The 16,552-nt window shown below is 49.2% G+C and overlaps 1 protein-coding gene across 1 annotated transcript in view; it reads right to left on the reverse strand.

Annotated features, from left to right (window-relative positions):
- Positions 1-2,498: 2,498 nt before the first annotated feature.
- The window catches only part of mrpl23 (mitochondrial ribosomal protein L23), a 38,138-nt gene continuing 24,084 nt past the window's right edge, over positions 2,499-16,552 (reverse strand). Inside the window, exon 5 of the mRNA XM_076271249.1 lies at positions 2,499-3,397. Within this exon, the coding sequence (XP_076127364.1) occupies positions 3,233-3,397 (165 nt within the window). The 3' untranslated portion in view covers positions 2,499-3,232. The remainder of the gene's footprint in view (positions 3,398-16,552) is intronic.

The raw sequence follows: 16,552 nt of genomic DNA on the forward strand, positions 1-16,552 counted from the left end.
ACAACAACTGCTCAATGGAGGAGGAGAGGAAGAAGAGCCAATGGTGTGTGTGATGATGATGAAGAAGACCGCAGGCTGGCAAAGCAATATAAGAATCTCAAACATTGATTGATTAACTAACATTTCCCATTTTTGCTGGTTAGCTAATTTGTTTGCTGGCATACAAAATAACTCCCATTAACTTAACTGCCATATAAATTTACTACTGTAGCACTTGTATCCAGTCGGTCTGTCCCTGAATATTATGTCGGATATTATGTTCCTCTGACCGTGGACCAGCTGGGAACGTATGACATCACAGCCATAAATTGTAATTGTAGATCAAGCAATAGTGCGGATTAATGACAGATTTGATAAATTGCCTGAGTTAACATTTCAGGATTTAAGAATAGAGACTCTGCCGCCATCTGACTCACGCACAGTAGCAACTTATACCTCCACTGCTAAAACCAGGGGATGATGTCATTCCACTTCCAAACTTGGAGTGTGTAGAGAGATAGAGAGAGAGAGAGAGAGATGGAGAGAGGGTAGGGATGGAGAGGGAACAGGGTCACACAAGCACACACACACACACTCAATGACACGACGGAATGGAGAGGCTGACAAGAGCTGAGGTCTGCTTAAAATATTCAACCTGCTTCCATTAGCCTCCCACGCATGGACAAGACCTGTGCAGTACATTCTCTTAGTGTGAGAGAGAGGGGGATAGAGAGAGGGAGAGAGAAAGAGAGAGGGAGAGAGAGTGAGCGTGCAAGAGAAGGACAGGGGCTTTGACAGGGAAGCTCATGGTGAAAGAGGCACAGACACAGAAAAGGTTAGATGAGAGAGAAATGTGTGTGTGTGTGTGTGACAGAATAATAGCTCTTTTGATCCAACTGTCTTTTTCCAAAAGCCAAGTCAGCATTTCTTTCCTTCTACACATTAATAGTTTGGCATAAATCTCTGGATTCTCCTGTCCCTGTACTATTCACCTGAGGATAACTTATTCCTTTTTTGCCTTTCACTTTCCTCATGATCCAAAAAGTCTGCATCACCTCATTTTAGGATACCTTGATATCCAAATGTCCCCATCCCTTTTCCAAAGCCCAAACCCTACAGGTTTTCATATGCTGTGCCATGCTTATCCATGTGTAATAAATCTGTTATGATAAATACACTTCCAACCACCAGGCTCGTATTCTCTTTAATAGGATTCATCAGTCTCTCTTCGGAAGCATCTTTCATGCAACCACTTGCTAATACTCTTAGCTCCAGGCTGTGAGTCTGTGATCGTTTTACACAGAACAACTTGAAACACTTCAACCACAGACAGGTGCTATGTATCTTAGTCCGTAAAGTTTTATAGGCCTGAAGGCTGTTGGGGAAAAAAATACACTACACAAACTACACCTATTTGGCACCCGAACCAGATTGGGACCAGACTTGCTTCAGACTCCATGGCTATCTATGACGTAAGCTGGAAGAGTGCTAAACTCAGATTCATAACCCACTGCTGTAGCCTGAGCAGAACTAGCCAAGGAGGTCAAGGTGCTCCTCTTCTCTCTCACGGTCAGTGGGAGGTCCTGATGACCAGGAGAGTGCGCATCTCCACACAGAACGACTAGGGTCTTGACAACCACGCGATGTTCGGCCCATACTCTGTCTGGCATGGGCTGAGGAGATGATTGGGAAAGAAGAGGACCACAGGCAACAGCTGCTTGAAAATACGATGGAGTTTCATTGTGTGCGTGTGTGTATGTGTGTGTGTGTTAGGGGTTTTGGCAAACACAGCAGAAGATTTCCCAACTTTCATGTGGGGGGTCAGTCCTGGCAGGGAGCAACATGGAGAGGAATTTGAGATCTGTGGTCTTTCATTCTTTTTCTCTCTCCTTTGTTGTCCATCTGCTGTCTTCAAGTCATTTCTCTCTGTTTTTTTTCCGGCCCTTTTGTTTTGCCTTAAATCAAATGTCTTTATAGCAATGCAGGGGGCCAGTGTTTCCTAGCAGAATACAATGGAGGATGCTATCAATATTGACATTCCCCTTAGAGATCGCCTTGTTGGCTGGGTGAGGTCACTGATTGCAGTTGGAGTTGGCAGCAGATGGCGCAATACTGGTTTAACATCTCCGGGAAGGTGTGTGTGTGTGTGTGTGTGTGTGTGTGTGTGTGTGTGTGTGTGTCACTACTGGACATTGTGAGGGTCACACAAAACAACAGAGGTGTTCTGTTGAGTGCGGTAACAATGTGGTCTTTGCTACGGGTGCTATTGTGCTGCTAAATTGCCTTGTAAATACGAGAGCGTTAACATGACGGTGAGTCACAGCTTGAAATGGATCCTCCCAGATGGGACAGTATAACCTTTCAGACGGTCAGACAGGTTTCTAAATACCCATCTAACTTTGCCTGGAACAGAGTGTGCTTGGATGCGTTTGTGGAGCAAGGGTCTTAATGTAATATTTCCATTTCCACAATCCATACATAATAATTTCTATAAAAAGCCCCAAGAAGATACAATTGACTGATATTTACAATGTTTTCTTTTTATTAGAAAAGCTGCAACATATCCATCCCCCTCAGAAAAGGAATGATGTTTAACAGAAGTTTCCTTTGTTTGAGCGAGCACAAAGCATCGAGGCGCTCCACGTGCGGACATCCATTCCAGTCTCTCCCGTCACTGATGGTGGGCCTGTGGGAGGAGGGTGATGGATTGAATGTGGGTTTGCTGGACTTTTTCCTAGACTGACCACTCCACTGGCACTGCTAATGACACACGCATACGCAGAGGCCTCGATGGGTGTGTGTGTGTGTGTGTGTGTGTGTGTGTGTGTGTGTGTGTGTGTGTGGGGGGGGGGGGGGGATGAGAGAGAAAGAAAGAAAGAAAAAAAGAAAGAGAGAGAGAGAGAAAGAACGAGAGAGGGAGAGAAAAATACTAGGTAGAGGACATTGTGATGAGCAAATGACGGGAAAAGAAATAAATGAGAGAGGAAAGGGAAAAGGGGGGATGGAGAGAGAGATGGAGAGAGAGATGGAGAGAGAGATGGAGAGAGGAAAGAGACAGGGGAGGGCATCTGGCCCCAGGGGAGTGATGGGCAGCTGGATCCAATGCTCTGGACCCTCTGCAGCGATTCCAGAGCCACATGTGGGGTCTTAGTGAGGTGACGCAGCTCCTGGTCTCCACACACACACACACACACACACACACACACACACACAGGCACACACAAACATTCTAACAGAGGAGAATGCAGTCTCTTCAGAGGCCAAACCACTCGGTCACTCCGCCCCTTCGTGGGTCGGGCTTCTGTCGCTGCTTCTCGTCTTCCATGAACTGCTCCTGCATCTCCTCGATGGAGCCCTCGGCCGACCTGGCGTCCTTCTCCGGGAAGACGTTGGGGAACTCAAATGTCTGCTCCTGGCCCTGGGAGACACAGACAGAGAGAGGGAGGAAGGAGCATGAAAAACAAGAATGTATCCAGCGTCCAGCTCTCGCCAGCAACAACGAACGGCAACGAGCATTCTCGAAAACCTACAACATTTGACTTTCCACTTAAAGGATGAGACACCGAGAAGAAATCGTACAAAAAAAAAAAAAAAGGGCACTCAAATCTGAAATAGTTGTCCTGTGTCTGTCTTGTGTAGCTGGGCAATATGAAAGACCGCCAGGGGCTGTTCTCACAGTCAGCCCTCCACATAAATTACAATAAATGACCACAAAAGCAGAGCTTAGCTTAGCTTTCACCCCACCAGCACTCTGGCCAAACACACACACACACACACAGGGCTTTCCTTAGCCACCCCCCACCAGAGCGCACTCATCTCTGGGGGACCAGAGAAGCCCTCTCCCCTGCCTGCACGGGTCCCTGGTCCTTCTTGGCTGCGGCAAATGGCAGCCAACCAAACGCTGCTATTGCCACGTCCAGCCGAGGAGCGTGTATGCATGCCTATCCAAAGAGCGCCTCAGAGCCAACGACCCCTGACCCTCAGGAAGCATGGAAAGTTGGGCTATGAGCCATCAGCTGCCGGGAGAGAGAACCATACAACACACACATATACATGGGCTTCACACACACACACACACACACACACACACACACACACACTCTCTCTCTCTCTCTCTCTGACTCACTCACTCTTTCTCTGATATGGTTGGTCTTCATTTATTTAGAAGCCAAAGACCACATCCATTATTTATCCCTGCCAACATGAATGGCCCAGCTTAATGCACCAACGTTAATGATAGTAGGCTCTGTTACCATCCCACATTTAGCAATCAGGGGAGAAATCTCTGCTGGGGCCGGACTCGCTAACACATGCAACCCACGCCATGCGGCTGTATGGATGGGAGACATTACGCACAGCATAGCACAGGGGAAGTTGTTGTATGAACACACAAAATGGCCTTGCAGCAAACATTTTATCCCTCATAAATTGTTCATGATGCAATGGTCCCTTTCTGCATTCGCCCCGACTAAAATCAGTCATTGTGCTCACTCTTTTTGCTCACTCTTTCTCACACTTTTCACTGTGCTTCATGACACAATGAAGCATCGATTATTATTATCGAATATTTAATATATAGTTTTACACGTTGTGCTATGTACAAGAATATACAGAAGATTTATATACAAGAGTTTTTTTTTTTTTTAATTAAGCATTTTCCTCTTAACCAAGTTAACCAACAACACACACATTCACACACTCTGAGGCGAGCGCATGTTGTTGCTGCTTCATAAAAGCATGCAGTGCAGAGTGCTAAGGCCCCGTGGCCCCATGGGAGAAAAAGAGGCCCCTGAATACAGCGTGGGAGGCCGCGCCTACACCGATCTGCTCCGGTCTCCATGGACAACTTTCGCCGTGGTAACATGCCCCTCGTGCGAGCCCGTATTTGTTTAACTTCTCATCAGAGCGCATGAGTAAGTCAGAGAGCCGCGCACAAACCGCTGCCCCCAGATCAAGAGCCCCCAGATCAAGATGGAGAAGGAGAGAGGAAACCGGAGAATGCGGGGCCTTGAGAACGCATCCGCATTGCGTCACAGCCACTTAGGCCACGCGGAGGAGCAGCCTGCCCAAATAGGCAATTCATTCATTTAGGTGCGACAGGGAAAATAAATAAATCTCCCTGGTATTTCGGTTATTGGGAGGGCAGGGGAGTGGTGGGGAAGGGAGACGGGGAACAGGGTGACCCCCAGGGAGAGCTCTCCTCCTCCTCCTCCTCCTCCTCCTCTCACTCTCTCCCTGTATGGCCCTGTGCACTGAAGAGGACGCTTAGGTCAACACGCCGCGGAGGTCCTCTCGCTCTCGTTCTCTTGTTGCGCCGCTGACCTGGAGTTCGCGGCGAAGAAAAAAAAAACAACGGTTAACAACGAACAGCGCGTTCTCGGAGGCCAGACACAGGCGCTAGTGCTGAAGCAGGGCCAAAGGCACGATGACCAAAGCAGGGAAAGAGCGAGGGAGGTAAAGGAGAAAGAATGTGTGTGTGTGTGTGTGTGTGTGTGTGTGTGTGTGTGTGTGTGTGTGTGTGTGTGTGTCCCATCCCATCACTCTGCTACATTTCCAGAAAAAGGAGGGGAAAACGTCAGCAAAGGAGAAAGACAGAGTTGAGGGAGCGAGATAAGGGGTAAAAAAAACAAACCAAAGAGCCTCCAAGGGTAGCTGCAAGATTCCAACTCTGCCATCTAGGAAAAGTGAAAGCTCTCTTTATAAACACACTATCTGGACAAGGGACGAGGCCAAGCACAAGCGCAGGCAGTGGCATAAGACAGATGGCGGAGAGAAGCATGAAAATGCCCGTGTTGCTGAAACCCTCTCCTTCACCTGTAGCAAACCCTTTAAACTAATCAGTTGATTTCAAGGAATTGGAAATGGGGCCTTCCTTCTCCCTTTCTTTCCTCGAGTTCTCTCCAAAGTAATTTCTCTCCTTTTGACTTGTGGTGTTTGGACACAGCGAATAAACAGAAATGATGGGGATTAATGGTCGAGTGGACAGGAAGCCTTTCGCAGAAAAGAGGCTGCGCGTATAGGGATCAACAGGACATTCAGGCACATTAAACAATCCTCTTACTGCTGGCTGTGGCCCCCAATTCACACACATGTTTGTGTGTGTGTGTGTGCGTGTGCGTTTGTGAGTGAGGGGGAGGTGGGGAAATCGCATAATGTATTAAGAGCCCTTCTTGCAGATGTACACATTGCCCCATGCTCTAGTTTGGACTGGTCATAATAGGGGGGGGGGGGGGGTCTCATGGTGTATATATATATATATATATATATATATATATATATATATATATATATATATATATATATATATATATATATATATATATATATATATATATATATATATATATATATATATATATATATATATATATATATATATATATATATATATATATATATATATATATATATATATATATATATATATATATATATATATATATATATATATATATATATATATATATATATATATATATATATATATATATATATATATATATATATATATATATATATATATATATATATATATATATATATATATATATATATATATATATATATATATATATATATATATATATATATATATATACACACACACACAGTTTGTATGGGACTATGTGCAAAAACAAGCCCTGGACCTCATTCCTCTTTCCTTGAGATCCTGAAATCGCTCTGGCACCACTCAAAGCACCCCAGGCACTCTTCCCTTCTTCTCAGGAGGGAGGACAAAAGAAAACAAGAAAGAGCGACTGAAAGAGAGCGTAAGAAGGCAAGAGAGTAAGAAAGCAAAATCAAAATAAGAAACAGAGAAAGAAAGGAAAAAAGTGAAAGAAAAAGCGAAGCTGAGAGAAAACACAACATTTGGAACACACATTTCCACTGGATCTCTATTTGTTATCCTCTTTATCTCTCTCTCTCTCTCTCTCTCTTTTCCAACTTTCTATTCTCCTTCTAAGAATCAAATTTGAATCCCTTGCATATTCAGAGCTCATCCATTGGAAGGTACTCCAAAGGTCAGTATTGACTCCCTGGAGGAGCAAATAGCCATAGAGATGGGGGAGTGGAGGAACAAATAGCCATAGAGATGGAGGAGTGGAGGAACAAATAGCCATAGAGATGGAGGAGTGGAGGAACAAATAGCCATAGAGATGGAGGAGTGGAGGAACAAATAGCAATAGAGATGGAGGAGTGGAGGAACAAATAGCCATAGAGATGGAGGAGTGGAGGAGTAGAGGAACCAATAGCCATAGAGATGGAGGAGTGGAGGAACAAATAGCAATAGAGATGGAGGAGTGGAGGAACAAATAGCCATAGAGATGGAGGAGTGGAGGAACAAATAGCCATAGGGATGGAGGAGTGGAGGAGCAAATAGCCATAGAGATGGAGGAGTGGAGGAACAAATAGCCATAGGGATGGAGGAGTGGAGGAAAAAATAGCCATAGAGATGGAGGAGTGGAGGAACAAATAGCCATAGGGATGGAGGAATGGAGGAGTGGAGGAACAAATAGCCATAGGGATGGAGGAATGGAGGAGTGGAGGAACAAATAGCCATAGGGATGGAGGAGTGGAGGAGTGGAGGAGCAGAGGAAAGGAGAGGAAAAAAACGTTTGATAATATTGAGTAGCAAAGAATGTTGTTTGGACAAATGTGTATCCAGCTGACCAGGAATGCGTGTGAAATCAATACGGAGCAATCTCACGTGGCCTGGCCTTTGTTCTCGTGCTTACTACGCGACCAGGAAAATAGCGAGCGAGAGGGAGGGAGGAACGGCAGCCAACCGGCCAGCCCAGTGGGCCACAGGGCCCTATCGCATGAATCAGTGATACGAGTCCATTCCACAGGAACCCCAGCGAACGCTCCCCGTGAGGATGTCTGTCTGGCAACGATATGCACCGAGGAAGGGGGGGGGGGGGGCGGGGGTCGTGCTGTGCGAATCCGTCATCACACCACACCAACAAACGGATGGCCACATGATTGGTGTTAGTTAGCAGCCGCAGCCTCAGCTGGTGGTGGGATGTCCTGCGGGTGTGTGTGTGTGTGTGTGTGTGTAGTGGAGGGTGGTGTGTGTGTGTGTGTGTGTGTGTGTGTGTGTGTGTGTGTGTGTGTGTGTGTGTGTGTGTGTGTGTGTGTGTGTGTGTGTGTGTGTAGTGGAGGGTGGTTGGTTGGTTGTGGCAGGATGAAAGGCCCATCTCTAAAAATGGCCGTAGGGCCTGCAAACACACAAACACATACAGGCCTTTTAGTACTGACCAGCATGCCACAGTCCACAGACCCCCAGCTGCTCCAGCCTTGTGGTGACTCAGCACCTCTTCAATACATCCGCTGCCTGCCCGAGGTGTGTGTGTGTGTGTGTGTGTCACACAAAGAACTGGCTGCAAGCTGAGCAATGCTGGCTTTCTCTTCACAACCACACACACTTTTACAGAATGTACTAAAACATCTCTGATGCTGGTGATGCGCTGGTATCTATATTACCATCGAGGGTTGGAAAAGAGTCGTAAAATTGCTTCCATTATAACAAAAAACGAGACTGAATCATAGTCCTTTCATCACGCTTATTTAAAACTGTTAGGCCGTGACAAATTAAGGACACATTTTCACTGTTGAAAGCAAAATTGTAGCATCTCATGCAATAGCAGCTTTGTTTGTACCATGCTGTTGTGTATGAGCACACACACAACCTCTTTAAGTGAGTGAGGCCTCAAAAAGTATTTAAGTGCATGCTGCCATAACCTGCTAACTATGCACAGCCTAGGGCCCTCAGTCTCCAATGGGACTCATCATTGATTTAGACTCTCTCTCTCTCTCTCTCTCTAGTGAGGAGAGGGAGGAGGGATGGAGAGACAGAAGGCGTTGAAAACAGAGTGAAAGATAGTGAGAGTGAAAAAAGGAAGAGAGAGAGAGAGAGAGGATCATGAGGGAACCCTCAATGCCACGCCCACTCGGTAGAGGAGTGCACTTCTCCTCAACGGCCTCCTTCGCCTTCTCCGTCTGTCCCAGAATTCACAGGGCTGCCACAGCTGCAGCGACGGGCCTGTGATCACAATGACGCTCCCAATCTGGCTTAGGCACCGCCAGTTTGACCGCGGGAGGAAGCGCGCAAATCTAAACCACTTGTGTTTCTCCGCCACACATGCTATTTGCATGTGCTCGCTCTTTTGTCTGCGTGCTCGTGTGTGTATGTGTGTGTGACAGGCAGAGAGAGAGAGAGAGAGAGAGAGAGAGAGAGAGAGAGAGAGAGAGAGAGAGAGAGAGAGAGAGAGAGAGAGAGAAAGAAAGCATGCGTGTGTGTGTTTGTGTTTCGGACACTTAATGATGGGGAGCCTTGTTTGCATAATGTCGGGAGTCTATTAACAAGTTCATTACCACACGCGGGGCGCAGGAAATGCGGCGAGGAGGCCTGGCTTGTAAACAGCTGCCGCGGCTAGCCTCGCTGGGTGGCCCGCCCCTGCTGGCTCCCTGCAGGCTCTGGTTCCAGCTCCGCGCAGTTCCAGAGCAGAGGCGAGCAGACGCTGATGCTGACGCGCTCTGGAGGGGGAAGCCACACTCATCTGGCTGCCCTTAGAGACCCCAGCTCCCCGAGGCCCGGCATATGCCACACTCAACTGATTAGGGGCTAGTGGTGTGCGTGTTTGTTTGTGTTGATTTATAATCTCTCTCTCTCTCTCTTTTTCTCTCTCTCTCTCTCTCTCTCTGACCAGAACATCCAGGGAAGCACACCAAGTAATAGCACAAAAACACAAAACAGACGGACAGACACATACATACAGCCATACAACAACCCATTGGTCAACACATACAGCCATACAACAACCCATTGGTCAACACATACAGCCATACAACAACCCATTGGTCAACACATACAGCCATACAACAACCCATTGGTCAACACATAAACTAACTGAGGCGGAGCTGCGTCTCTGAGGTCGGGGCAGTGAGCGAGCGCCTGGAGCAGACCACAGGCCTGTGCAGTTCAGCCCACAGCCGGAGCATGACCCCAAGGAACCCAATAAAAAGATGAGTTTGGTGAAAATCCTCCACCACACTGACCGGCTAAAACATAGCAGGCATTTGCTGCCGTATGACTTTGTGTTAATGTGATTAAGAGAATATGCGCGTGTGTGAGTGTAGTGTACAGTGTGTGTGTGTTAAGTGTGTGTTTGGGCTCTGAGTTCACATAATGACCGTTGACGATTTCCTTTCATTCTGACTGTAATTTAATATGACAATGATTTTCTCAGCTGCCCCCGCTGTCAGCAGCTTCTGCAGAACACAAGCCCTCGGAGCAGAACACAAGGCGTCGGAGCAGAACACAAGCCCTCGGAGCAGAACACAAGCCCTCGGAGCAGAACACAAGCCCTCGGAGCAGAACACAAGCCCTCGGAGCAGAACACAAGCCCTCGGAGCAGAACACAAGCCCTCGGAGCAGAACACAAGGCGTCGGAGCAGAACATAAGGCGTCGGAACAGAACACAAGGCGTCGGAGCAGAACACAAGGCGTCGGAGCAGAACACAAGCCCTCGGAACAGAACACAAGCCCTCGGAACAGAACACAAGCCCTCGGAGCAGAACAGAAGCCCTCGGAACAGAACACAAGCCCTCGGAACAGAACACAAGGCGTCGGAGCAGAACAGAAGCCCTCGGAGCAGAACACAAGGCGTCGGAGCAGAACACAAGGCGTCGGAGCAGAACACAAGCCCTCGGAGCAGAACACAAGGCGTCGGAGCAGAACACAAGCCCTCAGAACAGAACACAAGCCTTCGGAACAGAACACAAGCCCTCGGAACAGAACACAAGCCCTCGGAACAGAACACAAGCCCTCGGAGCAGAACACAAGGCGTCGGAGCAGAACAGAAGCCCTCGGAGCAAGACACAAGCCCTCGGAACAGAACACAAGCTCTCGGAACAGAACACAAGGCGTCGGAGCAGAACAGAAGCCCTCGGAACAGAACACAAGCCCACGGAACAGAACACAAGGCGTCGGAGCAGAACACAAGGACTCGGAGCAGAACACAAGGACTCGGAGCAGAACACAAGCCCTCGGAACAGAACACAAGCCCTCGGAACAGAACACAAGCCCTCGGTGTAGAAAACAAGGCCTTGGAACAGAACAGAGACCCTTGAAGTAGAACACAGGCCCTCAGAGCAGAACACAAAGACTCGGAGCAGAACATAAGGTCTCAGAGCTAAGAGAGGATGACCAAGCCTACAGTACATGTCAGGTCTCCTCCTGCGTGCGTGTACTGGGTCAGACTGCCCTGCCAAGTGCAGTCATTGTTCATGGCTGGCACTTAGCAGACGCTTTTATCCAAAGCAGTACGGTCTCTCAATGGCGGCTTTTGGGAATTGCACTGTGCTCCATCTTGCCAGTACCTCAGCGGGACTTGACCAATTCATGCCCTTCTGGGTGTGTGCCAACCAACTTCCACTTCCCTGCAGAGACAAACAAACACACACCACCGTGTGTTGTGTTGTGTGTGTGTGTGTGTGTGTGTGTGTGTATATATATTTGTGTGTGTGTGTGTTCGCAGCGGGTCCTGTTTAAAGCCACAGGACGGGGTCATAGTATGTTTGGAGCCACTGACTCAGTCTCTCCAGCTCTGCCCAGCGACAGCCCGAACTGAGCTGGGCCTGTTGAGGCTTGCCCCCGCCACCACCCGCCACCCGCCACCACCCGCCACCCGCCACCACCAGTCAGCCAGCCGGCCTCGCCATATTCCACTACCCTAGAGTGGGGCCCCCCTGACCACATCCAAAGATAAAACAGCTGCGGTAGCGAGCGGCAGCCACGCCAGCCGATGACCTCACCAGTGATCTGACCTTCTAGCGAGCATGCAAGCCTGTCCTCCACCCATCACAACAAGCCATCCTACACACACACACACACACACACACACACACACACACACACACACACACACACACACACACAGACCAAATGGAAGAGGTCACCCGGCAGGGGTGGGGTGGCTGGTGGCTCTGGGAGGAAATGCCAGGGGACAGGAAGTACATCAGTGCAGGGTATCAGTGGAATCTGCCCGGGCACTTTTGGGTGGTGTTTCCCTCATCACCCCATGCCCCGCACCCCCCACCCCCACCACCCATCAAAGGGGCTGAAAGAAGACTAAAAAAAGAGGACAGTCCTAATCAGAGATGAGGGCTGCGGAGACGGCGTGTTTACGCTCCTATCTAAATGACAGGCGTCTGCAGGAAATGGATGTCACTGGGCAGCATGGAGGAGGAGGAGGAGGAGGAGAGGAAGGACAGAGAGAGGACCACAAAAAAGAGATAGGAAATGGGGTCGAGATATAGGGGATGGTGATATGAAGAGTCGAGTGTGCGGAGCGAGGCCGGCACTATCATCTCATCAACTACCGTCACACAAAGGCCCACGGAGGACTCGAGTGTGTGTGTGTGTGTGTGTGTGTGTGTGTGTGTGTGTGTGTGTGTGTGTGTGTGTGTGTGTGTGTGTGTGTGTGTGTGTGAGTGAGTGAGTGAGTGAGTGAGTGAGTGAGAGAGATCGATCACTTGTAACAACAGGATGCCAGAGCCAGTGCCTTCTCCTCTATAATTCATACCGAGCAGCTTTCACCTCTCCTGCCAGAGTTCTTATGAAAGCTGCCATGTTCCCAAGGACAGGTTACAAAACTCCCCCTGGGCCGACGCCACACCCTAATCTTCCTGGCAATGCCCCCTCAAGTCCGTATCAGGTGAGCGCACCACCGCACATGCCCAAAAACGTTCTGTTTTCTGACCCTGCTGCCCATCTTTAGCCACCCTGCCCCCCCCCCCCCACCACCACCACCACACACACACACTTAAAAAAAACAAAAAAACAGGAAGAGATGTCTAAGCCTGACACACACACACACACACACACAAACACATACACACACGCTGACCAGAGAGGAAACTAGAGAGGAGGATAGGAATGCTGGAGGTGATGCTTCCCTCCCCTTGCTCAGGCCAGAGAACATGAAAAACATGAACCCTTCTTCAACTCACGACCACCCTCCCTGCCAGAAAAAAAGAGAGAGAGAGCAGGGAGAGGGAGAGAGAGAGAGAGAGTGTGAGTGAGAGAGATGAAGAAAAAGTTGTGTGACATTGAGAAGGGAAGGAGAGAGGAGGACTGGGCTGGGGGGTGGACAGATGAGCCGTTAGAAACAGAAAAAGAAAGAAAGAAAGAAAGAAAGAAAGAAAGAGAGAGAGAGAGAGAGAGAGAGAGAGAGAGAGAGAGAGAGAGAGAGAGAGAAAGAGAAAGAAAAGAGGGAGAAAAATAAAATTCCACAAAGATAGCAGGATATCCACGCCGGCAGAATTCCCTGATTCAGCAGCTGCCGTTTCACACTGCTCAAGCCTCCAAAATGCAACAGGAAACAGAAGTGTGAGCCCGGCTGGTGTCTGTGAGTGTGTATGTGTCTGTGTGTGTGTGTGTGTGTGTGTGTGTGTGGGGGGGGGGGGTGGGGTGAGTGAGTTGGGGGTACAAGAGGGGGTCCACTTCCTGCTGCAGACTGCTCGGCACTGAGACACAAACATGGGAGTAAGGGGTTCAGAAGAGAAGAGGAGGACAGAAGAGGGAAGAGGAGAGAAGAGAAGAGGAGAGGAGAGAAAAGAGAAGAGGAGAGGAGAGAAGAGGAGAGGAGGGAAGAGGAGAGAAAAGAGAAGAGAAGAGGAGAGGAGAGGAGAGGAGAGAGAGAAAGAGAAGAGGAGAGGAGAGAAAAGAGAAGAGAGAAGAGGAGAGGAGAGGAGAGAAGAGGAGAGAAAAGAGAAGAGGAGAGGGAGAGGAGAGGAGAGGAGAGGAGAGAAAAGAGAAGAGAAGAGAAGAGGAGAGGAGAGGAGAGAAAAGAAGAGGAGAGGAGAGGAGAGGAGAGAAAAGAAGAGGAGAGGAGAGGAGAGGAGAGAAAAGGAGAGAAGAGAAGAGGAGAGGAGAGGAGAGAAAAGAGAAGAGAGAAGAGGAGAGGAGAGGAGAGGAGAGGAGAGAAAAGAGAAGAGGAGAGGAGAGGAGAGAAAAGAGAAGAGAGAAGAAGAGAGGAGAGGAGAGGAGAGAAAAGAGAAGAGGAGAGAAGAGGAGAGGAGAGAAAAGAGAAGAGGAGAGAAGAGGAGAGGAGGGAAGAGGAGAGAAAAGAGAAGAGAAGAGGAGAGGAGAGGAGAGGAGAGGAGAGGAAAGAGAAGAGGAGAGGAGAGGAGAGGAGAGGAGAGGAGAGGAGAGGAGAGGAGAGGAGAGGAGAGGAGAGAAAAGAAAAGGAGAGGAGAGGAGAGGAGAGGAGAGGAGAGGAGAGAAAAGAGAAGAGAAGAGAAGAGGAGAGGAGAGGAGAGGAGAGGAGAGGAGAGAAGAGGAGAGGAGGGAAGAGGAGAGAAGAGAAGAGGAGAGGAGAGGAGAGAAGGGGGGGGGCAGCCTTTCCTAACATTCCCCTTGACTGGAGCCCCAGCCTGTGTCCAAGCGAGGAAAAATAGCCCAGCAGCCAGCCAGTGAGTCTGGGGTCCAGGCAGCAACCGACCAACACCCCCCCCCCCTCCAGCCCGCTGCTCCAACTTGACAAACGAGTAAGTGAGGCCAAACGGTGCCACCTAGTGTTGGCCTGACCCATAGCTCACCTTCTTTCAGCTGCGGATCAACGGTGCTCTCCCGCAACCGCCCCGTGCCCCCTCTTTGCAATGCCAACAACTGAACAGTTCTTGTTGAAGTGTTTGTAGAATTGTACGTGCGTGTGTGTGTGTGCACAAGTGCTTTTGGAATAGTGGAACAATGCTAAGCTGTACCAGGCTTAGGTTACACTATGTTTTGTTGACCGGCATCTGAGCAGAGTGTTCCCCAGCACAGGTGAGCGGTGTGATCAAAAATCTGCTAGGTAGCCTGGTAACCGGCTGGGCTACACAAGAAAAACAAAAGTGTGCACGCACGCATGCATGCACACACGCACACACACATACAAGCACGCACGTGTACACACACACACACACACACACACACACACACACACACACACACACAAAAAAACACACAGATGTATGTAAACACACACACACCACACATGTGTGTGGCAGGCAGGCTTGGTTCAGCAGGCTGGGCAACAAGGGCTCAAACAACAACAAACAACCATTAGCAACAACAACAGCTGCCTTGGCCTGCCAAACTCTGATGCATGCAATAAGACCCCAGTGGAAAAGAGGGAGGAAAAGGCGTCTGAAGGAGACAAACAACCAGGGCTCCCCAGGCGCCCTAGACTCCTTCTGAGGACACTCCAATCCAAGGCCCCAAGGGGAAGGAAGCAAACACACTTTTTCATGAATGAATCAATCAATGAATTAAATGAATGCATGAATTCTTGTAAGACAGTCGGCTGCCTGAGGTCATGTGATAATCTGATGGCCATAAACAAGAGTGGGTCTATAACTGTCACAGGCCTGCAATATTGCAAAATCCCCCCCCCCTCACCCTGAAGCACTCTAACCAACAGGAAATGTCATTTTAGGTTCATGCAAACATCAATGGTGATGGCCAAGTAAGGCGCTGTGGGACTTAGAGCACATTTGGCAGACACACACAGAAGGCTTCAAGTGTAGTGCACACAGTGGTGAACAGACATACAACCAGACAGTCTCTCTCTTTTTATCTCTCTCTCTCTCTCTCTCTCTCTCTCTCTCACACACACACACACACACACACACACACACACACACACACACACACACACACACACACACACACACACACACACACACACACACACACACACACACACACACACACACACACACACACACACACACACACACACACACACACACACACACACACAACACACACACACCACAACACACACACACAGAGAGAGAGAGGAGAGAGAGAGAGGGAGAGAGAGAGCCAATGCATCAAATGCGGGCCTTCTGGTCCAGACACGGAGCGCAATATTGATGGATGAGCTCCTCTGAAGTTGAGCCAGACTGTGAAAGCGAGCCTCCATACTTCTCAAGATTTGGATTTCTCCATCTTCCCCAAAACAACCCAGTATCCCCTCCCCACTCCCCCCACACCAAGCTGGGGCTGCCTAGCTGCACTGGCATGCCTCCATCATGCCCTCAGTCACCCCACCCACCCCACATGCCCCCCCCCCCCGCCCCGCAGCACACACACACACTCGTAGGAATTGCTGTCTGTATCAAGAGCGGTCATGGAGAGACCCTGCAAACGTGGGGCCTGGGTTTGACCGCAAGCCTGGAGTTTGTAAAGAGAGAGAGAGGAAAAGAGGAAAAGGAGAGGAAGGGAGGGAGGAAGGGAGGGAGAGGGGAGGGAGTGGGGAGGGGCGGGGGAGTGAAAGTACCCTGCTGGAATATTAGTTGATGGGGTGGGGGGGGGGGGGGGGTCAGGGGGAGGTGTGTGTGTGTGTGTGTGTGTGTGTGTGTGTGTGTGTGTGTGTGTGTGTGTGTGTGTGTGTGTGTGTGTGTGTGTGGGAGGGGGGGATTTGTGCAGGGGGAACCGCTGTGGGTATCAGACCAGCCTCACATGTGGTGTCAATTAGGAACAATCCTGTTTTTTACCCACCGCTGAAAAGAAAGGAGGGTT

The sequence above is a fragment of the Alosa pseudoharengus genome, unplaced genomic scaffold, assembly GCF_046254945.1.
Source record: "Alosa pseudoharengus isolate Yale_2024_CS ecotype anadromous, Long Island Sound unplaced genomic scaffold, YU_APseudo_1.1 YU_APseudo_1.1_scf_10, whole genome shotgun sequence".
Classification (NCBI taxonomy): Eukaryota; Metazoa; Chordata; class Actinopteri; order Clupeiformes; family Clupeidae; genus Alosa; species Alosa pseudoharengus.